This window comes from Bos mutus, chromosome 18 (genome assembly GCF_027580195.1).
Source record: "Bos mutus isolate GX-2022 chromosome 18, NWIPB_WYAK_1.1, whole genome shotgun sequence".
NCBI classification, from domain to species: domain Eukaryota; kingdom Metazoa; phylum Chordata; class Mammalia; order Artiodactyla; family Bovidae; genus Bos; species Bos mutus.
Window position 1 is genome coordinate 16,702,778 of NC_091634.1, and position 20,898 is coordinate 16,723,675.

Here is a 20,898-nt window from a genome sequence, read left to right on the forward strand (position 1 = left end):
GTCATCTCTCTGCTCCCCCCAAGCCCAGTCCCCAAAGCTCTGGTCTCTGCCAGCAGCCAGCAGCATTCCCAGGACGGTCCATCAGAGCTTGCCACTCCCCTGCTTGAAGCCATTCCATGGATTCCACACTTAGAGAAAAACCCAAACCCCTCACTGCAGCCCCTGAGATCTAGTGTCCCAGTCCCTCTCGGCCTTCCTTTCCTACCACTGGGCCCCTGGACCCCTTGCTCTGATGCAGACATGCCAAGTTCCTACCTCAAGGTCTTGGACTAGTTCTTCCCTCTCCCTGGATTGCTCTTCTCACAAAGATACTGTGTGCCCGCCTCAGTCCCTTCCTTCACTGAGTCTCAGCTTGAGTTAAGCCTCCACCCCTCACTCTGTCTGTCCTAGCCCTGATTTCCTTTTACTTTCTCTCTTTTAAAACATTTATTTATTTGGCTGAGGTGGGACTTAGCTGCAGGACATGGTCATCGTTGCATCATGTGGGATCTTTCGTTGCAGCACACAGGCTCTAGTTGTGGAGCACAGACTCTCTAGTTGCAGCACATGGACTTTCTAGTTTTGACACATGAGTTTAGTTGCTCTCCAGCATGTGGGATCTTAGTTCCCTGACTAGAAACTGAACCTGTGCCCCCCGCATGGCAAGGCAGAGTCTTAACCACTGGGCCACCAAGGAAGTCCCTATTTTTTCTTAACTACACTCAGCACCACCTAAAATTTTGTTCTGTATTCCCCTGATCATCTATTTGCTCTTCTATCCCCCACTGCAATGCTAGTTCCACGTGGGCAAGAACTTTGCTCATTGCTCTATGCCTGGCAGCCATAATATGGCTTAGCGCCTAGTAGGTTCACAATAAATATTTATTGAATGAATGAATGAACCTCCAATAATGATGTGAAAAAATTCTTCACCCCATCCCCCCAGGGGAACAAAAAACCCTTAGCCAAGTGATCCCCAAATCATGTCATGGCTTGAGGATAGATTAAATTATTTTATTCTGTTTGACTGGTGTGCGTGCGTGCTCAGTCGCTTTGGTCATGTCCAACTCTTTGTGACCCCATGGACTGTAGCCTGTCAGGCTCCTCTGTCCAGGGGGATTCTCCAAGTAAGAATTCTGGAGTGGATTGCCATGCCCTCACCCAGGAGATATTCCCGGCCCAGGGATCAAACCTGCATCTCTTATGTCTCCTGCTTTACCATGAGTGCCACCTGGGAAGCAGATGCTAACATGAATTCATGCCCTGAAACACCAGCGCTGATGATGGGAAAGATAGAGGGGGTGCCGAAGCTCTGCCTGGACCATTCCCATCTGCAGGTGCCCACAGACCCATCATGCTTCCTTCTCTGAGCTCCCATGCCCCTTTGAGGAGGTGAAGAGAGGACAAGACCCTCGTCCCTCCCACAGGAGCATCGGGGAGACTCACGCTTCACTTCCAGCAACACCGTTTTCTCCGAGAGTATCCGCTGTTTCATGGGGTCCCAGAGCTGGCAGGTCAGGTTCTTGCCATCATGAGTCCACTTGGGCTGGAAACTGAGGTGGCTCTGGGTGGTGACCATCTCCGGGGAGAGGATGGTAGAGGTGGTCACAGACCCCTCCAGGGACCACTGCAAATGGACCTGGTAATCACGGCAGGCGAAATTCAGTGAGCAGGTGACAGTGACTTCCTGGTCCTCCCGGATTTCCTGATGGAGCTCTATGTGGGGTTGAGGAGCACTCTCTGCAAAAGAGCAGGGACTCAGTGGGAGAAGGAGAGGGTGGGATGATTTGAGAAAGTAGCACTGAAACATATACACTGCCATGTGTAAAATAGATAACCAGTGTGTGTTTGGTGTGTGAAGCAGGGCACCCACAGCAATGCTCTTTGTACAACCTGGGTAGATAGGGTGGGGAGGCAGATGGGAGCGGGGTTCAGGATGGAGGGGACACCTGTATACCTGTGACTGATTCACACTGATGTGTGGCAAAAACCATCACAATATTGTAAAGTAATTATCCTCCAATTAAACAAATAAATTTTTAAAAATAAATAAAATAAATATTAATCTTATCTAAAAACATCTTCATAGAAAATCCAAAATAACATTCGATCACATTCCAGGCTACTGTAGCCCAGACATATCTACACACAAATTAGCTATCACAGGAGTGACAGGTGAAGGCACTGCAATTCTAGGTGATGTAAATGTTATAAAATTGACTGTGGTAATGGTTGAACATGTCTATAAATGCACCAAAAAATACTGAACGGAACACTTTTCATAGGTGAGTTGTATTAGACTTATCTCAATAAAACTGTTTTTTAAAAAAAGAAAAACAAAAAGAGCAGGGACCACGCTGGAAGCCTGAGAGATGGACCCACTGTAGACGCCCTGCCCCAAGTAACCCATCAGGAATCCCCAGTCACTCCATCCACCTCTCCCCAGGCCTGCCTTTCTCTGCTCAGCCAAAATACCTTCTGAAAGGGCTTGTGAAAGCTGGTCCTCCTTAGGAACTGCGTCTTATGGTTTACGCTTACTTCAGTCACACGCCCTGGTGTTTGCCTTCTGTGTTTACTTTCCTTTAGTGGAGAGGTCTGTTGTGCAGCCAGTCTCCCCTATCCCTGGGGCTGGGTCACCCTCATATTGTGGCATCTCTCACCCCAAACATAGGGCTGCATAGAACCACCCACCAAATCCACAGGCTATGGAACAGAGTGAGCATGCCGCCTGGAGTGGGGTCCCCACACCTGTGTTTTGTTCATACCCTATCCGTGTGCCAGGTAGCCACATAGGGCTAATTAGAATTAATCCCTCACATTAACACACTGGGAGGTTTCCCTTGAAAATTCAGATCTCCATGTTCTCTGAAAAAATCAGGCAACCCAGAAGCCAGATTCTAGAATGTACAGGAGCTGAGTGGCAGGCAGTCTGCTCAAGGAGGGGTGAACGCCCACACTCCAGTTTGCCATGGGCTCCACAGGGTCCTTGTGCCACGATGGTCACTCTCTGGCATCCCCGTCTGGCCTCTGCAGGCAACCCAGTTTGTGATCGGTCCCAGGAGTCGGATGTTTCCCCACCTTCCTCCCTGCTGAGACAAAGGGACCCATCCTCAGGGCCTTACCAGAGATGCTGAGGTTTAGAGATGCCATCCATTTGTCAGTCCCCGATGTCACCCTCAGCCCCAGAAGGCCGCTGTCATTGACTTTGACAGGATTGATGAGAAGGGTACAATTGTTTCTGTTGTTTCCCAAGAATTGTACCCTTTCCTGACTGGGGGTAGACTCCTTGGTTTTCAGGCTCTTATTATAGAGGATGGTCCCGTTGTAGTGCTTGGTCTTCTTGTCATACGTAAAATTGTGGTACACAGTCAGGTTATCTAGGGTGTGTCCACCACCCTTTACCGAACTGTATGTGCAAGGGATCCAGACGCAGGCTCCATCCCAGGCATAGAGGGTCTTAGGATGCCTAAAGTTCCAGGCTGAGTCAGAGAAAGTCAAGTATTCTGGAACCCACCAAAGTGAACAGAAAACACTAGTGAGGGACACTGAGAACTTTCAAAGGAATAAAGAATTTCCCCTGAAGAGACAGGGAGGGAGAGGGATCACACGTATGAGCTTCCCTGGTGGCTCAGATGGTTAAGAATCTGCCTGCGATGCGGGAGACCCAGATTCAATCCCTAGGTTGGGAAGATCCCCTGGATATGTGCGTGCATGTGTGCTAAGTTGCTTCAGTCGTGTCTGACTCCTTGCGACCCTATGGACTGTAGCCTGCCAGGCTCCTCTGTCTATGGAGATCCTCCAGGCAAGAATACTGGAGTGAGTTGTCATGCCCTCCTCCAGGGGATCTTTCAACCCAGGGATCGAACCCACAACTCTTATGTCTTCTGCCTTGGCAAGCATGTTCTTTACCACTAACGCCACCTTAGAAGCCCAAACACACGCACACACACACAGATATATATATACACATATATATACACACACACACACTGCCGGTCCCCACCCTGCCCCACATTTACTCTTCTCTTCCCCTGTCTTTCCTCCTCCTCCGGATTCCACCATCAGCCCAGACCCAAGGACCCACCGAGACTGCCATCCTTACCGAGAAGCAGGAGCGAGGGGCCAAGGAGATGCATGGTGCTGTGTCTAGGCAGGAGCCTGGGCCAGGAAGAGTTTGTCTTTGAGCCACCTGGTCGCTGACATCTTCCAGACAGCTCTTCTTGCGCACCTATGCCAACCCCTTTTCCCTGATCCCCAGAGAACAGTGACTGGTTGCACAGCAGGATAGGGAATTCCAGAAGCTCATGGGCCTTTTCAGGATATGCCATGCCTCTCCCATCAGCCCAACACCATGTAGGACTAGCACTTCTTCCTCTCTTCCAACCATCCATCCATCCAATCGATCATCCATCCAAACTTCTATAAACTTGCTGGCCAGCTCTCAAGCTTTGAGTGGCACCAAATTGCTGAGCACCTCAAATGTCAGGCCCTAGGTGACTTGGAGCTTACCTTGGGGTAACCAGGGAAGGGTTTCACATAGGAAAGAGACAGGGCCAAACTGATTTTAAAGACCAGGAAAACAACAACAACAACTCTAAAGCCAGTCATTAAGTATGATGCCAGGAGAGTATTTAGATGGATCTGAGAGGACTCAAAAGAAGGTGGTCCAAGGGACCATTCAGAGCACCGCCCCCCCCCCATACCCTGGGCTCAGTAGGAGACAAATCAACCAGGTGGGGACAGCGGCCTTGAGTAAAGGCCATGCATCTCAGTTCCAGTCAGGTGGGAACGTGGGCCCAGCACTGGTCTATCTTCTACTGTTTTAAAAGCTGCAAGAAGCCAGTTTCCTGTCTTGCTTTGAAACAAAACAAATAAACACCATACTGGTCAAACAAAACCTGTCTGTGGGCTAGAGGTGGTCCAAGGGCCACCCATGTGCAACCACTGCCTGTGTGTGTGTGTGTGTGCACACACACAATGAGCTGGACAGCTAACGCACTAGACTTTTACACAGAGTTACATTTACATAGAGTTAAATTTAAGTCCCAATTTGCATGGTTGCACCCTTCAGGCCTGTCCCTGGGTGGGGGGGGTCACCAGGACGGGCCAACAGAGTGTGTCTCCTGTCTCAGCCCAGACCTTCGTCTCCTCCCCACCCCCTCCCTGCCCAGCCAACAGTTCCCACACATCAGCGCCCCTGCCCCCAACCGCTCCGGCTGTTTATCTCCTCCGGTTGTGTGGCTTAAGCTAAGGACTGTTGGGTGTCCACGACCAGTGTGGGGAAAGCTAGGCTGCTGGCTGAAACTAACCAGGGGGCCTATTCCCAGGCACAGAAGTCATGCTGGTCTGGCCCCAGGCATGGATGGGGTAGACACTCCATGCAAGGACCATACAGTTCTGCAGGTGTTAATCACATTACACACAAAAAAGTCTTTAAGGTCATATCCATTTGAGAAAAGCTGGATTAAAAAATGTGAAATGGGATCTTTAGCATAGACCTTTTCAGGCCCTTTAACCAGCTGTATATGCCTCGTGCATTTCCCAGCATGGACCTTAGAGTACAGCACAAGACCCCAACTTCTTTAGCCAGGGGAACTATTTTACACACTTTAGTCCTAGGGTCAGTATTCCAAGGGATGCACTTTGGGCCCCCTTTGGGTTCCCACAAAGGCCGTGGCCAGGGCCAGTGTCCATTCCTCATGGCAAAGACTAGCCTCCGGGGGTTGGGCAAGGGTGCCCCTCTGCCAGCAGCCACCAGTCACACCCTCATTGGGGACCCACTGGAGGACACCGGGCCAGTGGCAGAGGGACGCTTCTCAGAGCAGGGCTGTATGCTTATCCCCACGGAGCTTCAGGTGGTCTCTGGGGCACAAGGAGTGGGTCCCAGGCCTGCGATTGGAAGGCTGCTGAGGTGAGATGGCGTGGGGAGTCTGGGAACAGTCGGCCCTGTGCGCAAAAGCTCCCGACATGTGCTCTGCTCAACACCAGCCCACGTAGAGCCTCACAGGACCTCAGAGCTGGCCTCCCTGGGTCCGCTCTCCCTTCCTGGGCACCCCGTGAGGGCAGGGCACCCTCCTGCTCTCAGATGACTCGCCAGAGAGATACTCAAAGACAGGGGACTACTACCTGTTGTCACACTGGCAGGAGAAGGGAAGAGAGTCCCCACTGTGCTCCCAGCCCCCGAAATTGTGCCAGCTTTCAGCGGCTGCTCCATGCATGCTTGTCTAATGCAAAAGAGAACAAAATAGTTTTTACCTGTTTCCTCATGTGTCTTCCCTCTTCAGGGACCCCGGCAGCATCTAAGAGTGAAAGGGGAAGCACAGTGGAGTTGCCAGTGACCTATTTTCACTCTTCTTGGCCACACCCCCGGCCCCGGCTCGCTGTGACAGCAACTTCTGGTATTTCTCTGAAGGAAACACATCCTAACTCGAAAGGATATTGGCACCCCAATGTTCCCGGCAGATATGGAAGCAACCTAAGTGTCCATCAATGGAAATGTGGATAAAGAATATGTACACAAAGGAATATAAGAGTATCTTGCTACTTGCTACCACATGGATGGGACTGAAGGGAATTACGCTAAGTGAAATAAGTCAGAGAAAGACAAATACCGTATGATCTCACTTACAAGTGGAATCTTCAAAAAATTAAAATGAACCTATAGATACAAAGAACAGTTTGGTGGTTGCCAGAGGCAGGGAGTAGGGGGTGGGCAAATGGGGTAGAGGTGAGTTAAAGGTACAAACTTCTGGTTATAAAATAAATAAATAAATCCTGGGGATGTAAGTTATAGCATGGTGACTATAGTTACTATTGCTGTATTGTATATTTGACAGTTGCTAAGAGAGTAAATCTTAAAAGTTCTCATCACAAGAAGAAAAATTGTAGCTATTTGTGCTGATGAATGTTAACCAGACTTATTGTAGTGATTGTTTTGCAGTATATATAAATATTGAATCATTACATTACACGCCTGAAACTAACATAATGTTATATGTTGATTATATCTCAACTTTTAAAAGAAAATAGAAGTGGCTATAATACAGGTGGCTCAGTGGTAAAGAATCTGCCTGCAATTCAGGAGGCCCAGATTCAACGCCTGGGTCAGGAAGATTCCCTGGAGGAAGGCATGGCTACCCACTCCAGTATTCTTGCCTGGAGAATCCCATGGACCAAGGAACCTGGTGGGTTGTAGTCCATAGGGTCGCACAGAGTTGGACACAACTGAAGCTGTCTAAGCAGCAACAGCATAGTAGATTTCAGAACAAAGAAAATTATCCAAGACAGAGAAGGATATTATGCAATAAGGAAAGGGTTGACCCACCAAAACATAGCACTCTAAATGTGTAAGTACCAAACAGCAGAGCTACAGAATGTGTGAAGCAAAATCCAATAGAAGTGAAAGAATAGACAATCCACGATTACAGTTGGAAAGTTCAACACTCGTCCTCAACAACTGATAGAAGAACTACACAAAAAACAGCAAAGGACAATGCCATCAACCAACAACATTATCAACAAACAGTATCTAGCTGACATTCACAGACTACTGCTGCTGCTGCTGCTGCTAAGTCGCTTCAGTCGTGTCCGACTCTGTGCGACCCCATAAACGGCAGCCCACCAGGCTCCCCCGTCCCTGGGATTCTCCAGGCAAGAACACTGGAGTGGGTTGCCATTTCCTTCTCCAATGCATGAAAGCTAAAACTGAAAGTGAAGTCGCTCAGTCGTGTCCGACCCTTAGCGACCCCATGGACTGTAACCTACCAGGCTTCTCTGTCCATGGGATTTTCCAGGCAAGAGTACTGGAGTGGGGTGCCATTGCCTTCTCCGACTACTACTCCACCCTAAAACAACAAAATACACTTTATTTTCAAGTGAGCATAGAATGTATACCAAGATCAACAAATTTAAGGCCATAAAACAAGCCTCAAAAAAATTGAAATAATTGAAATAACATACAGTATATGCTTTAACCTCAATGGAATCAAACTAGAAATAAAAAACAGAAGCATCCCCCAAACACCTGAAAACCAAACAGCACACTTCTAAATAACCTATGGGTCAAAGGGAACATCTTAAGGGAAATTTAATAATACATTGAACTGAAAGAAAATGAAAATAGAGCCTATCAAACTTTGTGGGACACAGCTAAAACACAAGGGAGAAATTTATGGCACTGTAAGTCTTGAGAGTTCCCTGGTAGTCCAGTGGTTAGGACTTGGTACTTTCACTGCAAAGAGCCAGGGTTTAATTCCTAGTTGGGGAATTAAGTTCATGCAAGCCAAAAAAAAAAAGTAAGCCTCAAATCAATAACGTAAGATTCCATCTCTAGAAACCAGACAAATAAGAGCAAAACAAATCTAAAACAGGCATAAGGAAAGAGATAATAAATATAAAAGCAGAAACCAATGAAATTGAAACCAGACAAATAATCAGATCAGATCAGATCAGTCACTCAGTCGTGTCCGACTCTTTGCGACCCCATGAATCGCAGCACGCCAGGCCTCCCTGTCCATCACCAACTCCCGGAGTTCACTGAGACTCACATCCATCCAGTCAGTGATGCCATCCAGCCACCTCATCCTCTGTCGTCCCCTTCTCCTCCTGCCCCCTATCCCTCCCAGCATCAGAGTCTTTTCCAATGAGTCAACTCTTCGCCTGAGGTGGCCAAAGTACTGGAGTTTCAGCTTTAGCATCATTCCTTCCAAAGAAATCCCAGGGCTGATCTCCTTCAGAATGGACTGGTTGGATGTCCTTGCAGTCCAAGGGACTCTCAAGAGTCTTCTCCAACACCACAGTTCAAAAGCATCAATTCTTCGGTGCTCAGCCTTCATCACAGTCCAACTCTCACATCCATACGTGACCACAGGAAAAACCATAGCCTTGACTGATAGACCTTTGTTGGCAAAGTAATGTCTCTGCTTTTGAATATGCTATCTAGGTTGGTCATAACTTCCCTTCCAAGGAGTAAGCGTCTTTTAATTTCATGGCTACAGTCACCATCTGTAGTGATTTTGGAGCCCAGAAAAATAAAGTCTGACACTGTTTCCACTGTTTCCCCATCTATTTGCCATGAAGTGATGGGACCGGATGCCATGATCTTCGTTTTCTGAATGTTGAGCTTTAAGCCAACTTTTTCACTCTCCACTTTCACTTTCATCAAGAGGCTTTTGAGTTCCTCTTCACTTTCTGCCATAAGGGTGGTGTCATCTGCATATCTGAGGTTATTGATATTTCTCCCGGCAATCTTGATTCCAGCTTGTGTTTCTTCCAGTCCAGCGTTTCTCATGATGTACTCTGCATATAAGTTAAATAAACAGGGTGACAATATACAGCCTTGACGAACTCCTTTTCCTATTTGGAACCAGTCTGTTGTTCCATGTCCAGTTCTAACTGTTGCTTCCTGACTTGCATACAAATTTCTCAAGAGGCAGATTAGGTGGTCTGGTATTCCCATCTCTTGAAGAATTTTCCAGTTTATTGTGATCCACAGTCAAAGGCTTTGGCACAGTCAATAAAGCAGAAATAGATGTTTTTCTGGAACTCTCTTGCTTTTTCTATGATCCAGCAGATGTGGGCAATTTGATCTCTTGTTCCTCTGCCTTTTCTAAAACCAGCTTGAATATCAGGAAGTTCATGGTTCACATATTGCTGAAGCCTGGCTTGGAGAATTTTGAGCATTACTTTACTAGTGTGTGAGATGAGTGCAATTGTGCGGTAGTTTGAGCATTCTTTGGCATTGCCTTTCTTTGGGATTGGAATGAAAACTGACCTTTTCCAGTCCTGTGGTGGAAATAAAATACCTGGTTCACTGAAAAGATCAAGAAAATTGATGGATCTCTAGCAAGACTGACAAAAAGAGAGAGAAATTATTCATATTGAAAGTGAAACAGAGAATATTTCTACATACCCTGCAGATGTCAAAAAGATAATAAGGGAATATCATGAAAAACTCTATCTACTTAGAGTAAATGGATCAATTCCTCAAAAAGTACAAGCTACCACAACTCAATCAATATGAATCAGATAATTTGAATAGCCCTGTAACTACTAAAGTAATGTAAAACATGCAAAATGAGCATTCAGGTCAATATGGTTTTACTGGAGAATTCTATCCATCATTTAAGGAAGAATTAACACCATTTCTACATAATCTATTTTGTAGAAAATGGTAGAGAGAATGCTTTCCAACTCATTCTATGAAGTCAGTATTACCCTGAAACCAAACCAAAACAAAAAAGACAAATACAATACAAAACACAGAGACTCTCCTGGGACTCTGTGGGGTCCTCACAGAGTCCAGGCACCCTCCCAGAGGACTCCACAGGACTTGAAAAGGTCAGTTTTCATTCCAATCCCAAAGAAGGGAAATGCCAAACAATGTTCGAACTACAACACAATTGCACTCATCTCACACGCTAGCAAAACAATGCTCAACATTCTCCAAGCCAGGCTTCAATAATACATGAACCATGAACTTCCAGATGTTCAAGCTGGTTTTAGAAAATGCAGAGGAACCAGAGATCAAATTGCCAATATCCACTGGATAACAGAAAAAGCAAGAGAATTCCATAAAAACATCTACTTCTGCTTTATTGATTACACCAAAGCCTTTGCCTGTGTAGATCACAACAAACTGTGCAAAATTCTTTGAGATGGGAATACCAGACCACCTGACCTGCCTCCTGAGAAATCTGTATGCAGGTCAAGAAGCAACAGTTAGAACCAGACATGGAATAACAAAATGGTTCCAAACTGGGAAAGGAGTGCATCAAGGCTGTATATTGTCACCCTGCTTATTTAACTCATATGCAGAGTACATCATGTGAAATGCCAGGCTGGATGAAGCACAAGCTGGAATCAAGATTGCCAGGAGAAACATGAACAAACTCAGATATGCAGATGACATCACTCTTATGGCAGAAAGTGAAGAGGAACTCTTGAGTGAAGAGCCTCTTGATGAAAGTGAAAGAGGAGAGTGAAAAAGCTGGCTTAAAACTCAACATTCGAAAAACCAAGATCATGGCATCCAGTCCCATCACTTCATGACAAATAGATGGGGAAACAATTGAAACAGTGAGAGATTTTATTTTCTTGGGCTCCAAAATCACTACAGATGGCGACTGCAGCCATGAAATTAAAAGATGCTTGCTCCTTGGAAGAAAAGCTTTGACCAACCTAGGCAGCATACTAAAAAACAGAGACGTTACTTTGCCAAAAAAGTTCCATCTAGTCAAAGCTGTAGTTTTTCCAGTAGTCATGTATGGCTGTGAGAGTCGTACTATAAAGAAAGCTGAGTGCTGAAGAATTGATGCTTTTGAACTGTGGTGTTGGAGAAGATTCTTGAGAGTCCCTTGGACGGCAAGGAGATCAAAACAGTCAACCCTAAAGGAAATCAGTCCTGAATATTCATTGGAAGGACTGATGCTGAAGCTGAAACTCCAATACTCTGGCCACCTGATGCAAAGAACTGACTCATTGGAAAAGACCCTGGTGCTGGGAAAGATTGAAGGCAGAAGGAAAAGGGGACGACAGAGGATGAGATGGTTGGATGGCATCACCGACTTGATGGACATGAGTTTAAACAAGCTGTGGGAGTTGGTGATAGACAAGTAAGCTTGGCATGCTGCAGTCCATGGGGTCACAAAGAGCCTGACACAACTGAGCAATTGAACTGAACTGATAGTATAAAAAAGAAAACTATAGACCAATATTCTTCATGAAAATGGATAGTATAAAAAAGAAAACTATAGACCAATATTCTTCATGAAAATGGATGCAAAAGTTCTTAACAAAACATTGGCAGATAGATGTCAGCAATATATCAAAAGAATTATACAACTATAACCATGCAGGGGTTATTCCAGGGATGCAAGTCTGGTTCAATATTTGAAAATCAGTCAATGTAATCTCACATTAATGGGACAAAGAAGAAAACTCACCCGATCATATAAATTGTTGCAGAAAAAGCATTTGGCAAAATTCATCACCCTTTTATGATAAAAACTCTCTGAAAACTAAGAGAAAAAATTTTTCAACTTGATTACCTACAACTAACCTTCAAAACATACTTAATTCTTAACAGTGTTAATACTCTCTCCTTCTAAGCTTGGTAACCAGGCAAGAATGTTCACTCTCAATTACTCCTATTCAATATAGTACTGGAAGTTCTAGACAGTATAAGAAAATAAAGAAAAGCAATAAAAAGCATATAGATCTGAAAGGGAGAAATAAAATCTATTCACAGATAACATAAAGGTCTGTGTAGAAAATCCCAAGGCACCTACAAAAAAATTCCAAAATTAATAAGTGAATTCAGCAAGGTTGCAGAATACAAGATAAACACAAAATTAGTCACATTTATTTATATTAATAATGAATATTTAGAAACTGAAATTTAAAGTACAATTCCAGATTTCTTGGGCTTCCAGTTCCAGAGGATGGAGAAGGATACATGCTCATCTCCTTCTTCGAGAGCACCAAAATCACAACTAGCTGTTGAACAACCATCGATAAGAGGATGCTGAACCTACTGAAAAAAGACACCCCATGTCCAAAGAAAGAAGAAGCCACAGCAAGACAGTAGGAGGGGCACAGTCATTATTAAATCAAATCCCATACCCCCCAGGTGGGTGACCCACAGACTGGAGAACAACAATACCAAAGAAGTTCTCCCACTGTTCTGAAGGTTCAGAACCCCAGGTCAGGGTTCCCAGCCTGGGGACCTAATTAAAAGGACTGGGAACCCCCAGGGATCTGACCTTAAAGGCCAGTGGGACTTGATTACAAGACTTCCATGGGACTGGGGGAAACAGAGACTTCAGTGTTGGAGGGCACAAAGAGAACCTTGCAAACACCAAGACTCAGAGGAAAGGAGCAGTGAGTCCACAGGAAACTGAACGAAAACTGCCTGCCAGTGTTGGAAGGTCTACTGTGGAGGTGTGGGCTGGGTTGGCAGGGGCTTACCACAGGAACAGGGGGACCGGCAGCAGGTGTTTGGGAAGGTCCGTTTTAGAGTAAACTCTCTTGGAGTTTGCCATTAATCAGACCATAGAGCCCATGGACCCCAGGGCTGGGTCAGTTTAGCCACTCAATTGTGTCCAGCTCTTTGTGACCCCGTGGACTGCAGCATGCCAGGCTTCCCTGTCCATCACCAACTCCTGCAGCTTGCTCAAACTCATGTCCAGTGAGTCGGTGATGCATCCAACCATCTCATCCTCTGTTGTCCCCTTTTCCTTCTGCCTTCAATCTTTTCCAGCATCAGAGTCTTTTCCAATGAGTCAGTTCTTTGCATCAGGTGGCCAAAGTATTGGAGTTTCAGCTTCAGCATCAGTCCTTCCAATGAATATTTAGGACTGATTTCCTTTAGGGCTGACTGTTTTGATCTCCTTCCAGTCCAAGGGACTCTCAGGAGTCTTCTCCAACACCACAGTTCAAAAGCATCAATTCTTTGCTGTTCAGTTCAGTTCAGTTCAGTCTCTCAGTCGTGTGCTACTCTTTGCGACCCCATGAAATGCAGCATGCCAGGCCTCCCTGTCCATCACCAACTCCCGGAGTTTACCCAAACTCATGTCCATTGAGTCAGTGATGCCATTCAACCATCTCATCCTCTGTCGTCCCCTTCTCCTCCTGCCCTCAATCTTTCCCAGCATCAGAGTCTTTTCAAACGAGTCAGCTCTTCCCATCATATGGTCAAAGTATTGGAGTTTCAGCTTAAACATCAGTCCTTCTAATGAACACCCAAGACTGATTTCCCTTAGGATGGACTGGTTGGATATCCTTGCAGTCCAAGGGACTCTCAAGAGTCTTCTCCAACACCACAGTTCAAAAGCATCAATTCTTAGGCATTCAGCTTTCTTCACAGTCCAACTCTCACAGCCATACATGACTACTGGAAAAACTACAGCTTTGACTAGATGGACCTTTGTTGGTGAAGTAACATCTCTGCTTTTTAGTATGCTGTCTAGATTGGTCAAAGCTTTTCTTCCAAGGAGCAAGCATCTTTTAATTTCATGGCTGCAGTCGCCATCTGTAGTGATTTTGGAGCCCAAGAAAATAAAATCTCTCACTGTTTCAATTGTTTCCCCATCTATTTGTCATGAAGTGATGGAACCGGGTGCCATGATCTTGGTTTTTCGAATGTTGAGTTTTAAGCCAGCTTTTTCACTCTCCTCTTTCACTTTCATCAAGAGGCTCTTCACTCAAGAGTTCCTCTTCACTTTCTGCCATAAGAGTGATGTCATCTGCATATCTGAGTTTGTTCATGTTTCTCCTGGCAATCTTGATTCCAGCTTGTGCTTCATCCAGCCTGGCATTTCACATGATGTACTCTGCATATGAGTTAAATAAGCAGGGTGACAATATACAGCCTTGATGCACTCCTTTCCCAGTTTGGAACCATTTTGTTATTCCATGTCTGGTTCTAACTGTTGCTTCTTGACCTGCATACAGATTTCTCAGGAGGCAGGTCAGGTGGTCTGGTATTCCCATCTCAAAGAATTTTGCAGTTTGTTGTGATCTACACAGGCAAAGGCTTTGGTGTAATCAATAAAGCAGAAATAGATGTTTTTCTGGAACTGCTTTATTGATGATCCAAGGTAAGTTGGATGTTTGGCCTGAGGGCTGGATCACCTTAGGCCAAAAACTACCAGGGAGGGAGCCCAATCCAATTATAAGCAGATAATTGGATTAAAGCTTTACTGAGCAAGGCCCTGCCCACCAGAGCAAGACCCAGTTTTCCCCACCACCAATCCCTCCCATCAGGAAGCTTATAAAAGCCTCTTAGCCTCTTCCATGAGAGGGCAGACAGAAGCAAGAAGAAAAACCACAATCCCACAGCAACTAAAACAAAACCACATTACAAGTTAATCAGCATGAAAATGCAGGAATTTACGTCCCAGATGAAGGGACAAGATAACCTCCCAGAAAAACAACTAAATGAAGTGGAGAGAGGCAACTTTCCAGAAAAAGAATTCAGAATAATGATAGTGCATATGATTCAGGATCTATGAAAAAGAATGGAGGCAAAGATTGAGAAGATGTAAGAATTATTTACCAAAGACCTAGAAGAGCTAAAGAACAAACAGATGAATAAAACACTAGAAGGAATCCATAGCAGAATAACAGACAGAAGCATGGATAAATGACTTGGAGGACAGAATGGTGGAAATCACTGCCGCAGAACAGAATATAGAAAAAAGAATGAAAAGAAATGAAGACAGCCTAAGGGACCTCTGGGACAACATTAAAGGCATGAACATTTGCACTATAGGGGTCCCAGAAGGAGAAGAGAGAGAGAAAGGACCTGAGAAAATATTTGAAGAGATAATAACTGAAAACATCCCTAACATGGGAAAGGAAATAATCAACCAAGTAGAGGAAGTACAGAGTCCCAGGCAGGATAAACCCAAAGAAGAACACACTGAGGCATACAGTAATCAAACCGAGAGAAAAATTAAAGCCAGAGATAAAATATTAAAAGCAACAAGGGAAAAATGACAAACAACATATAAGGGAACCCCCATCAGGCTATCAGCTGATTTCTCAACAGAAACTCTACAAACCAAAAGGGAATGGCATGATACATTTAAAGTGATGAAAGGGAAGAACCTATAACCAAGACTACTTTACCCAGCAAGACTCTCCTTCAGATTTGATGGAGAAATTGAAAGCTTTCCAGACAAGCAAAAGTTAAATGAATTCATCACTACCAAACAACTTTACAACAAATGCTAAAGGAATTTCTCTAGGTAGAAAACAAGAGAATAAAAAACCCTACCTATAGAATATAAGCCCAAAACAATTAAGAAAATGGTAATAGGATTATGCATGTCGATAATTACCTTGAATGTAAATGGGTTAAATGCACTAGTCAAAAGACTGGCTGAGCAGATGAAAACATATGTACACGTGCACTTCCACTTTGTAATTATCTTACACTATTAGGTTAATCATGTTCCCATTATGGCTTGCAATTGTAATTTTCTTTTATTTTTTTGTCTGGCTATTGATTGTGAAAACGGATAATATCTTTTACTATTGTGATTATGTAACTATTACTCACTTAATACATTGTATCATAATTGGTCAACAGTGCTCCCTGGAGGTGAGGTGACAGCCCCAGCTCACAGGCAGGACATAGCCAAAGACCCCACTCCCAACCCAGAGCTTGGTCTGCCTGGAACATCATCTCTGGGGCACAGGCGGGGAACCACAATCTGGTCTCAGAGGGCCTCTCTATCAAAATCAAGCTAGAGATGAGCAGCCAGAGGTATGTGTGATGTAATGTCACCATGGAGTACCTGTCAGGCAGAGCAAGGGACTATCAGCAATAACGACAGCACGCTTTTACAGAGTGATGCTCATTTCATGACCACCACCGTGCAAAGTGCTTTGCATGCTCCTGATAGCTCACAGCACACTCAGGAAGTCAGAACCACCCATGTCTGCACCATCCTTAGAGGGGAAACTGAGGGACAGCTCATAGTTGACAGGTGGCAGGACTGGGATTTGAACCCAGGTCTGTTCACCAGGTGCTCATCACATGTCGTATGTCATAGGCAGCTGAGTGCAGCGTGTGTGTGACCTCACTTAACCCTGTGAGAAAGGTGCTGCCGTCCCCATTGTTCAGGGCAGGTGACACCCCAAAACAGAGACCACCTACCTCTTTGGAGGAAAAGATGTGAAGGCGCCAGAGCTGCATTCTCAGGAATCCTGATTCCTTAGCCCTGCCTCCGCCATGCAGCCCTTGACCTCCAGAAATAAAGACATGCCCTTGAACTCCCTGAACAATTTCTTCCTGCGACCATCAGCAATGCCTGGAGCTATGCCAGCAGATACTCCTAGCTGGTGAGGCAGAATATACATCCCCAGTAGGTCCCCTGTTGAAGACTGGGATCTTGTTCCCTGGCCTGGGAGTCCTGCACTGAGATCACTGGGTTGGTGGGGTTTTTTTTAACTTTTTATTTTGAGATAATTATAGACTCAGAGGAAGTGACAAAGATAGAAAAGTCTGGTGTGCCCTGTGATGAGTTTCTTCTCATGGTTACTTCTTACATAATTAGGTGTAGTACAACCTGTATGTGGTTCTAAGTCTTTTTATCTCATATCTAGATGTACATAACCATTGCAGACAAGATACAGAATTATTCTATTATGGCCAAGATCACCCTTGTAGTCACATCCACCTCCCTTTCCTCCACTATCTCTAACCAGTAATCTGTTCTCCATCTCTACCATTTTGTCATTTTGATAATAGTACATAAAGGGAGTCATATGGTACATGACCCGTTAGGATTTTTTAAATATTTATTTATTTGTCTGCACTGGGTCTTAGTTTGGGCATGCGATATCTTTAGTTGCACCAGGGTAACTCTTTGTTGCATCACGTAGGGATCTAGTTCCCTGACCAGGGATCGAACCCGGGCTCCTTATATTGGGATCGCAGTGTCTTACCGCTGGACCATCAGGGAAGTCCTTGGACTGTTTTGTTTGTTTGTTTTTAACTCAGTTTAATGCCCTTCAGAACTTTCCAAGTTGATGTCTGTCCCATACCTCATTCCCTTGCTACCTAGTACTTGCTACATAGTAGTCCTTGATATATCACAATTGTTGGCTGTATCCCAGGGAGTTGTGATACATCCACAGAGTACTATGTAGCAATGGAATGTATTATGTACATTGTACTGTGTAGCACATAGATGTATCACAACTGTTGAACCATTTAGTATTGAGGCACATGTAGATTATTTCCAATTTGGGGCTATTACAAATAAAGCTGCTTTGAACAACCGTGTACAGGTTTTGGTGTAGACATGAATTTTTATTTATTGAGCATCAATGCCTAGAAGTGCAATTGCCAAGTCATATGGTAGGATTATTTCATTAGTTTTTCAAGAGTGGCTGTACCATTTTACATTCCCACCAGCCATGTATGAATGATCCAGTTTCACGGCATCCTCACCAGCATTTACTATCATTATTATTTTTAATTTTAGTTGTTTTATTGGTATGCAGTGATTTGCACAGACTTGATTTGCATTTCACTAATGGCTAGTGGTGCTGAACATCTGTTCATGGGCTTCTGTGCCTTTTGTGTATCCTCTTTGGTAAAGTATCTTTTTAGGTCTTTTGCCCATTTTCTAATTGCCCATACAATCCACCTACTTAAAGCATACCCGTCAATGGTTTTAAGTGTAGTCACAGCATTGTGCAAACCATCACCACAGCCAATTTTAGATCATCTCATTACCCCAAAATGCTCATCACCATTAGCAGTCACCCCCTGTTTCCTCTCGACACCTGCACCCCAGCCCTAGGCAACAATGAAATCTACTTTCTGTCTCTACAGATTTTCTTTTCCTGGTCATTTCACAGGAATGCAATCATACAATATGTAGCTTTTTGTGACTGACTTCTTTCGCTTAATGTTTTTAAGTTCATCATTTTGCAGGATCTGTACAGTACTCCATTTCTTTTCATTGTCAAGGAGTGGTATTTCATTGTATGGATAAATCATATCTTCTTTATTCATTCATCACTCGATAGACATTTGGGTTGTTCCCATGTTTTGGTTTTTATGAGTAATGAGCTATCAACAGTTGTGTTCAAATTTTGGGGTGGATATGTTTTCATTTCTCTTGGGTATATACCCTAGGAATAGAATTTCAGAGGCAGATTGGAACTCTAGGTTTAACCTTCTGAGAAACTGTCTTGAGACTGTTTTTCAAAGTGGCTGGACACTTTTACATTCCCACTAGCAATGGATAAATGCTTTCATTACTACACATCCTTTCTAGCATTAGTTGTTGTCACTGTTTTGTATGGTAGCTGTCTAATAGGTGTATGAGAATGATAGCTCATTGTGATCTTAACTTGAATTTCTCTAAAGGTTAATGATGTTGAACATCTTTCTATATGATTCTTTTCTATCCAAATACCATCTACCATCTTCTGTGAAATGTCTCTTCCTGCCTTTTGCACCCCCCCCCCTTTTTTTTTCTCTCATCTTTTAGTTGTTTGATGTTTGGTGTTTTTGAATGTTGAGAGTTCTTTATATACTCACTCTAGACATGAGTTCTTTGTCAGGTTAAGTGACTTGAGCTATTTTCTCCTAGTCTATAGTTTGTCCTTTCATTCTCTTAAAAAAACTTTCCCGGAGCAAAAAGAAATTGATTTTGAAGTCCAATTTATATTAGGGGTCATGTTTTGCAGAGTGAGGAAGGTGGGGAAAGAAGGAGGTGTGGCTCCTCCCGGGCAGAGCTGTGGGGTTCCTTCTCCCACCCCCAGGAGAGTAGCCAGCACACAGCCTGGAGCCCTTTCTTCATTGGGTATGTGGAGCTGCCTGCCCCAGGCACCAGTTCTCAAGACAGGCTGGGAGACCCTGCTGGCCGCTGTGTAGACGGTGAACACAGGGGATCATCAGGCCAGGGGCTCTGGAGGCCATGACTCCTGTCCAAGAGAGATGTTCGGGGATGGCTTTTCTCAATCAGGAATGACCAAGGAGTTTGGTGGGAGGGGAGGGACAAAGCAGTCCTTGTTGACATGCCCCGGTGCCTGGCCCCTCCTTCACCAAGTGGCCCCTCCTTCCTGACAGGTGCAGCTGTGAGACTAGCCCAGCCTGGCCAAAACTCTTCTCCTGCTTGTGTCCCCGGCTCTGAGTCATTGTGTCATGGGGGCTAACTCTTCCTCAGCTTGATGTGTCCTGAGAGAAGAGTCCTGTCAGCCTTGCCTGTCCTTGAACATACTGAGTGCTGTGTTCTCCACCAAGCTAGCGCCTCTCAGCCTCTCTAGCACCTAAGGAAGCTGTCAGCATCTTGGGATCCTCTCTTCCTTCCCCTCCATATCAGCCGGTCTCCTCAGGGCCCCCTCCAGAACAGGTCCTGACTCTCTTCCCTCTCACCACCCACTTTCCCTGTCTCTTGGACAGGAGTCATGGCCTCCGGAGCCCCTGGCCTGATGATCCCCTGTGCTCACTGTCTAAACAGGTGCCAGCAGGGTCACCAAAACCCTCCCTAATGCTCCGCCTTTGTGTAAGTCTCCAGCAGCTCCCCAGTTCACTCAAAGTCTGAGTCCTGACTGTGGCCTAAAACCCTGCTGTGATCCAGCTCCCTTGGGCAACTGCTCAGACTCCTATACACCACTCCAGGCATGCTGGTTGGTTTCCTTCTTGTTCCATGACCACCGCAAGTACATTCCTGTGCTGGACATTTGCACCTGATCTCGACTTTCCCGGGACCCTCATTTCCCAGAAATCGACTGAGCTCCCTCCCTCCCTCTCTTCCTTCCGGTCTCTACTCAGTTGACTGCTCTCTAAATCAGCCGACTTGCAGGCACATGCTGTCCTTCTATCTCTTTTAGCTTCCTTCTTAGCCCACTCACTATCTGACCACACGTTTATCTGGTTTTTGTCTATCTCTTCCATTTGATGTCAGTCCCAGCAGCCAGAGTGTGGGTCTTTTGGTCTGTACAGCAGCCCTACAAGGAAGTGCTCAGTAACCTCGTGTTGATGGAACTGGCGAATTCTGGGGGGTCCAGGCGCTGGGCAGAGTGTGATAGCTGAGTTGAGTGTCATCACTAAATGTTAGCCTAAGAGATGGTCTTTGTGTCAGATCACCTCACTGTAACCCAAACTTTAATGGTTTGCCTGTGACCTTTAGGATTTTTGTTCTGTCTGTGAACCACCTGAAGTATTGTTATTTTGTACGTTTCTTGAAGTCAATTCACTTGATTGGTTTTTAAACTTACTTCTTCCTAAGCTTTTAGCAAAAAAAAAAAATCAAATTTCTAAATATCCCTTTGGGGATGGGCATGTACACACTGCTGTATTCAAAGTGGATAACCAACGAGGACCTACTGTATAGCACGTGGGACTCTGCTCAATGTTATGTGGCAGCTGGATGGGAAGGGGGTTTGGGGGAG

The 20,898-nt window shown here is 45.0% G+C and overlaps 1 protein-coding gene across 5 annotated transcripts in view; it reads right to left on the reverse strand.

Moving 5' to 3' along the window:
- The window catches only part of CD22 (CD22 molecule), a 31,741-nt gene that overhangs the window by 7,196 nt on the left and 3,647 nt on the right, over positions 1-20,898 (reverse strand). Inside the window, exons 1-5 of one of the 5 annotated variants that reach the window (XM_070387819.1) lie at positions 7,744-7,769; positions 6,235-6,278; positions 4,082-4,137; positions 3,102-3,482; positions 1,426-1,719 (exon numbers count right to left, since the gene is read on the reverse strand). In XM_070387819.1, coding sequence (XP_070243920.1) covers positions 1,426-1,719; positions 3,102-3,482; positions 4,082-4,115 — 709 coding nt within the window. In that variant the 5' untranslated portion in view covers positions 4,116-4,137; positions 6,235-6,278; positions 7,744-7,769. Of the gene's footprint in view, positions 1-1,425; positions 1,720-3,101; positions 3,483-4,081; positions 5,126-6,234; positions 6,279-7,743; positions 7,770-20,898 lie in introns of those variants that run through there. The other 4 variants (XM_070387818.1, XM_070387817.1, XM_070387816.1 and 1 more) reach the window with 4 other exon arrangements.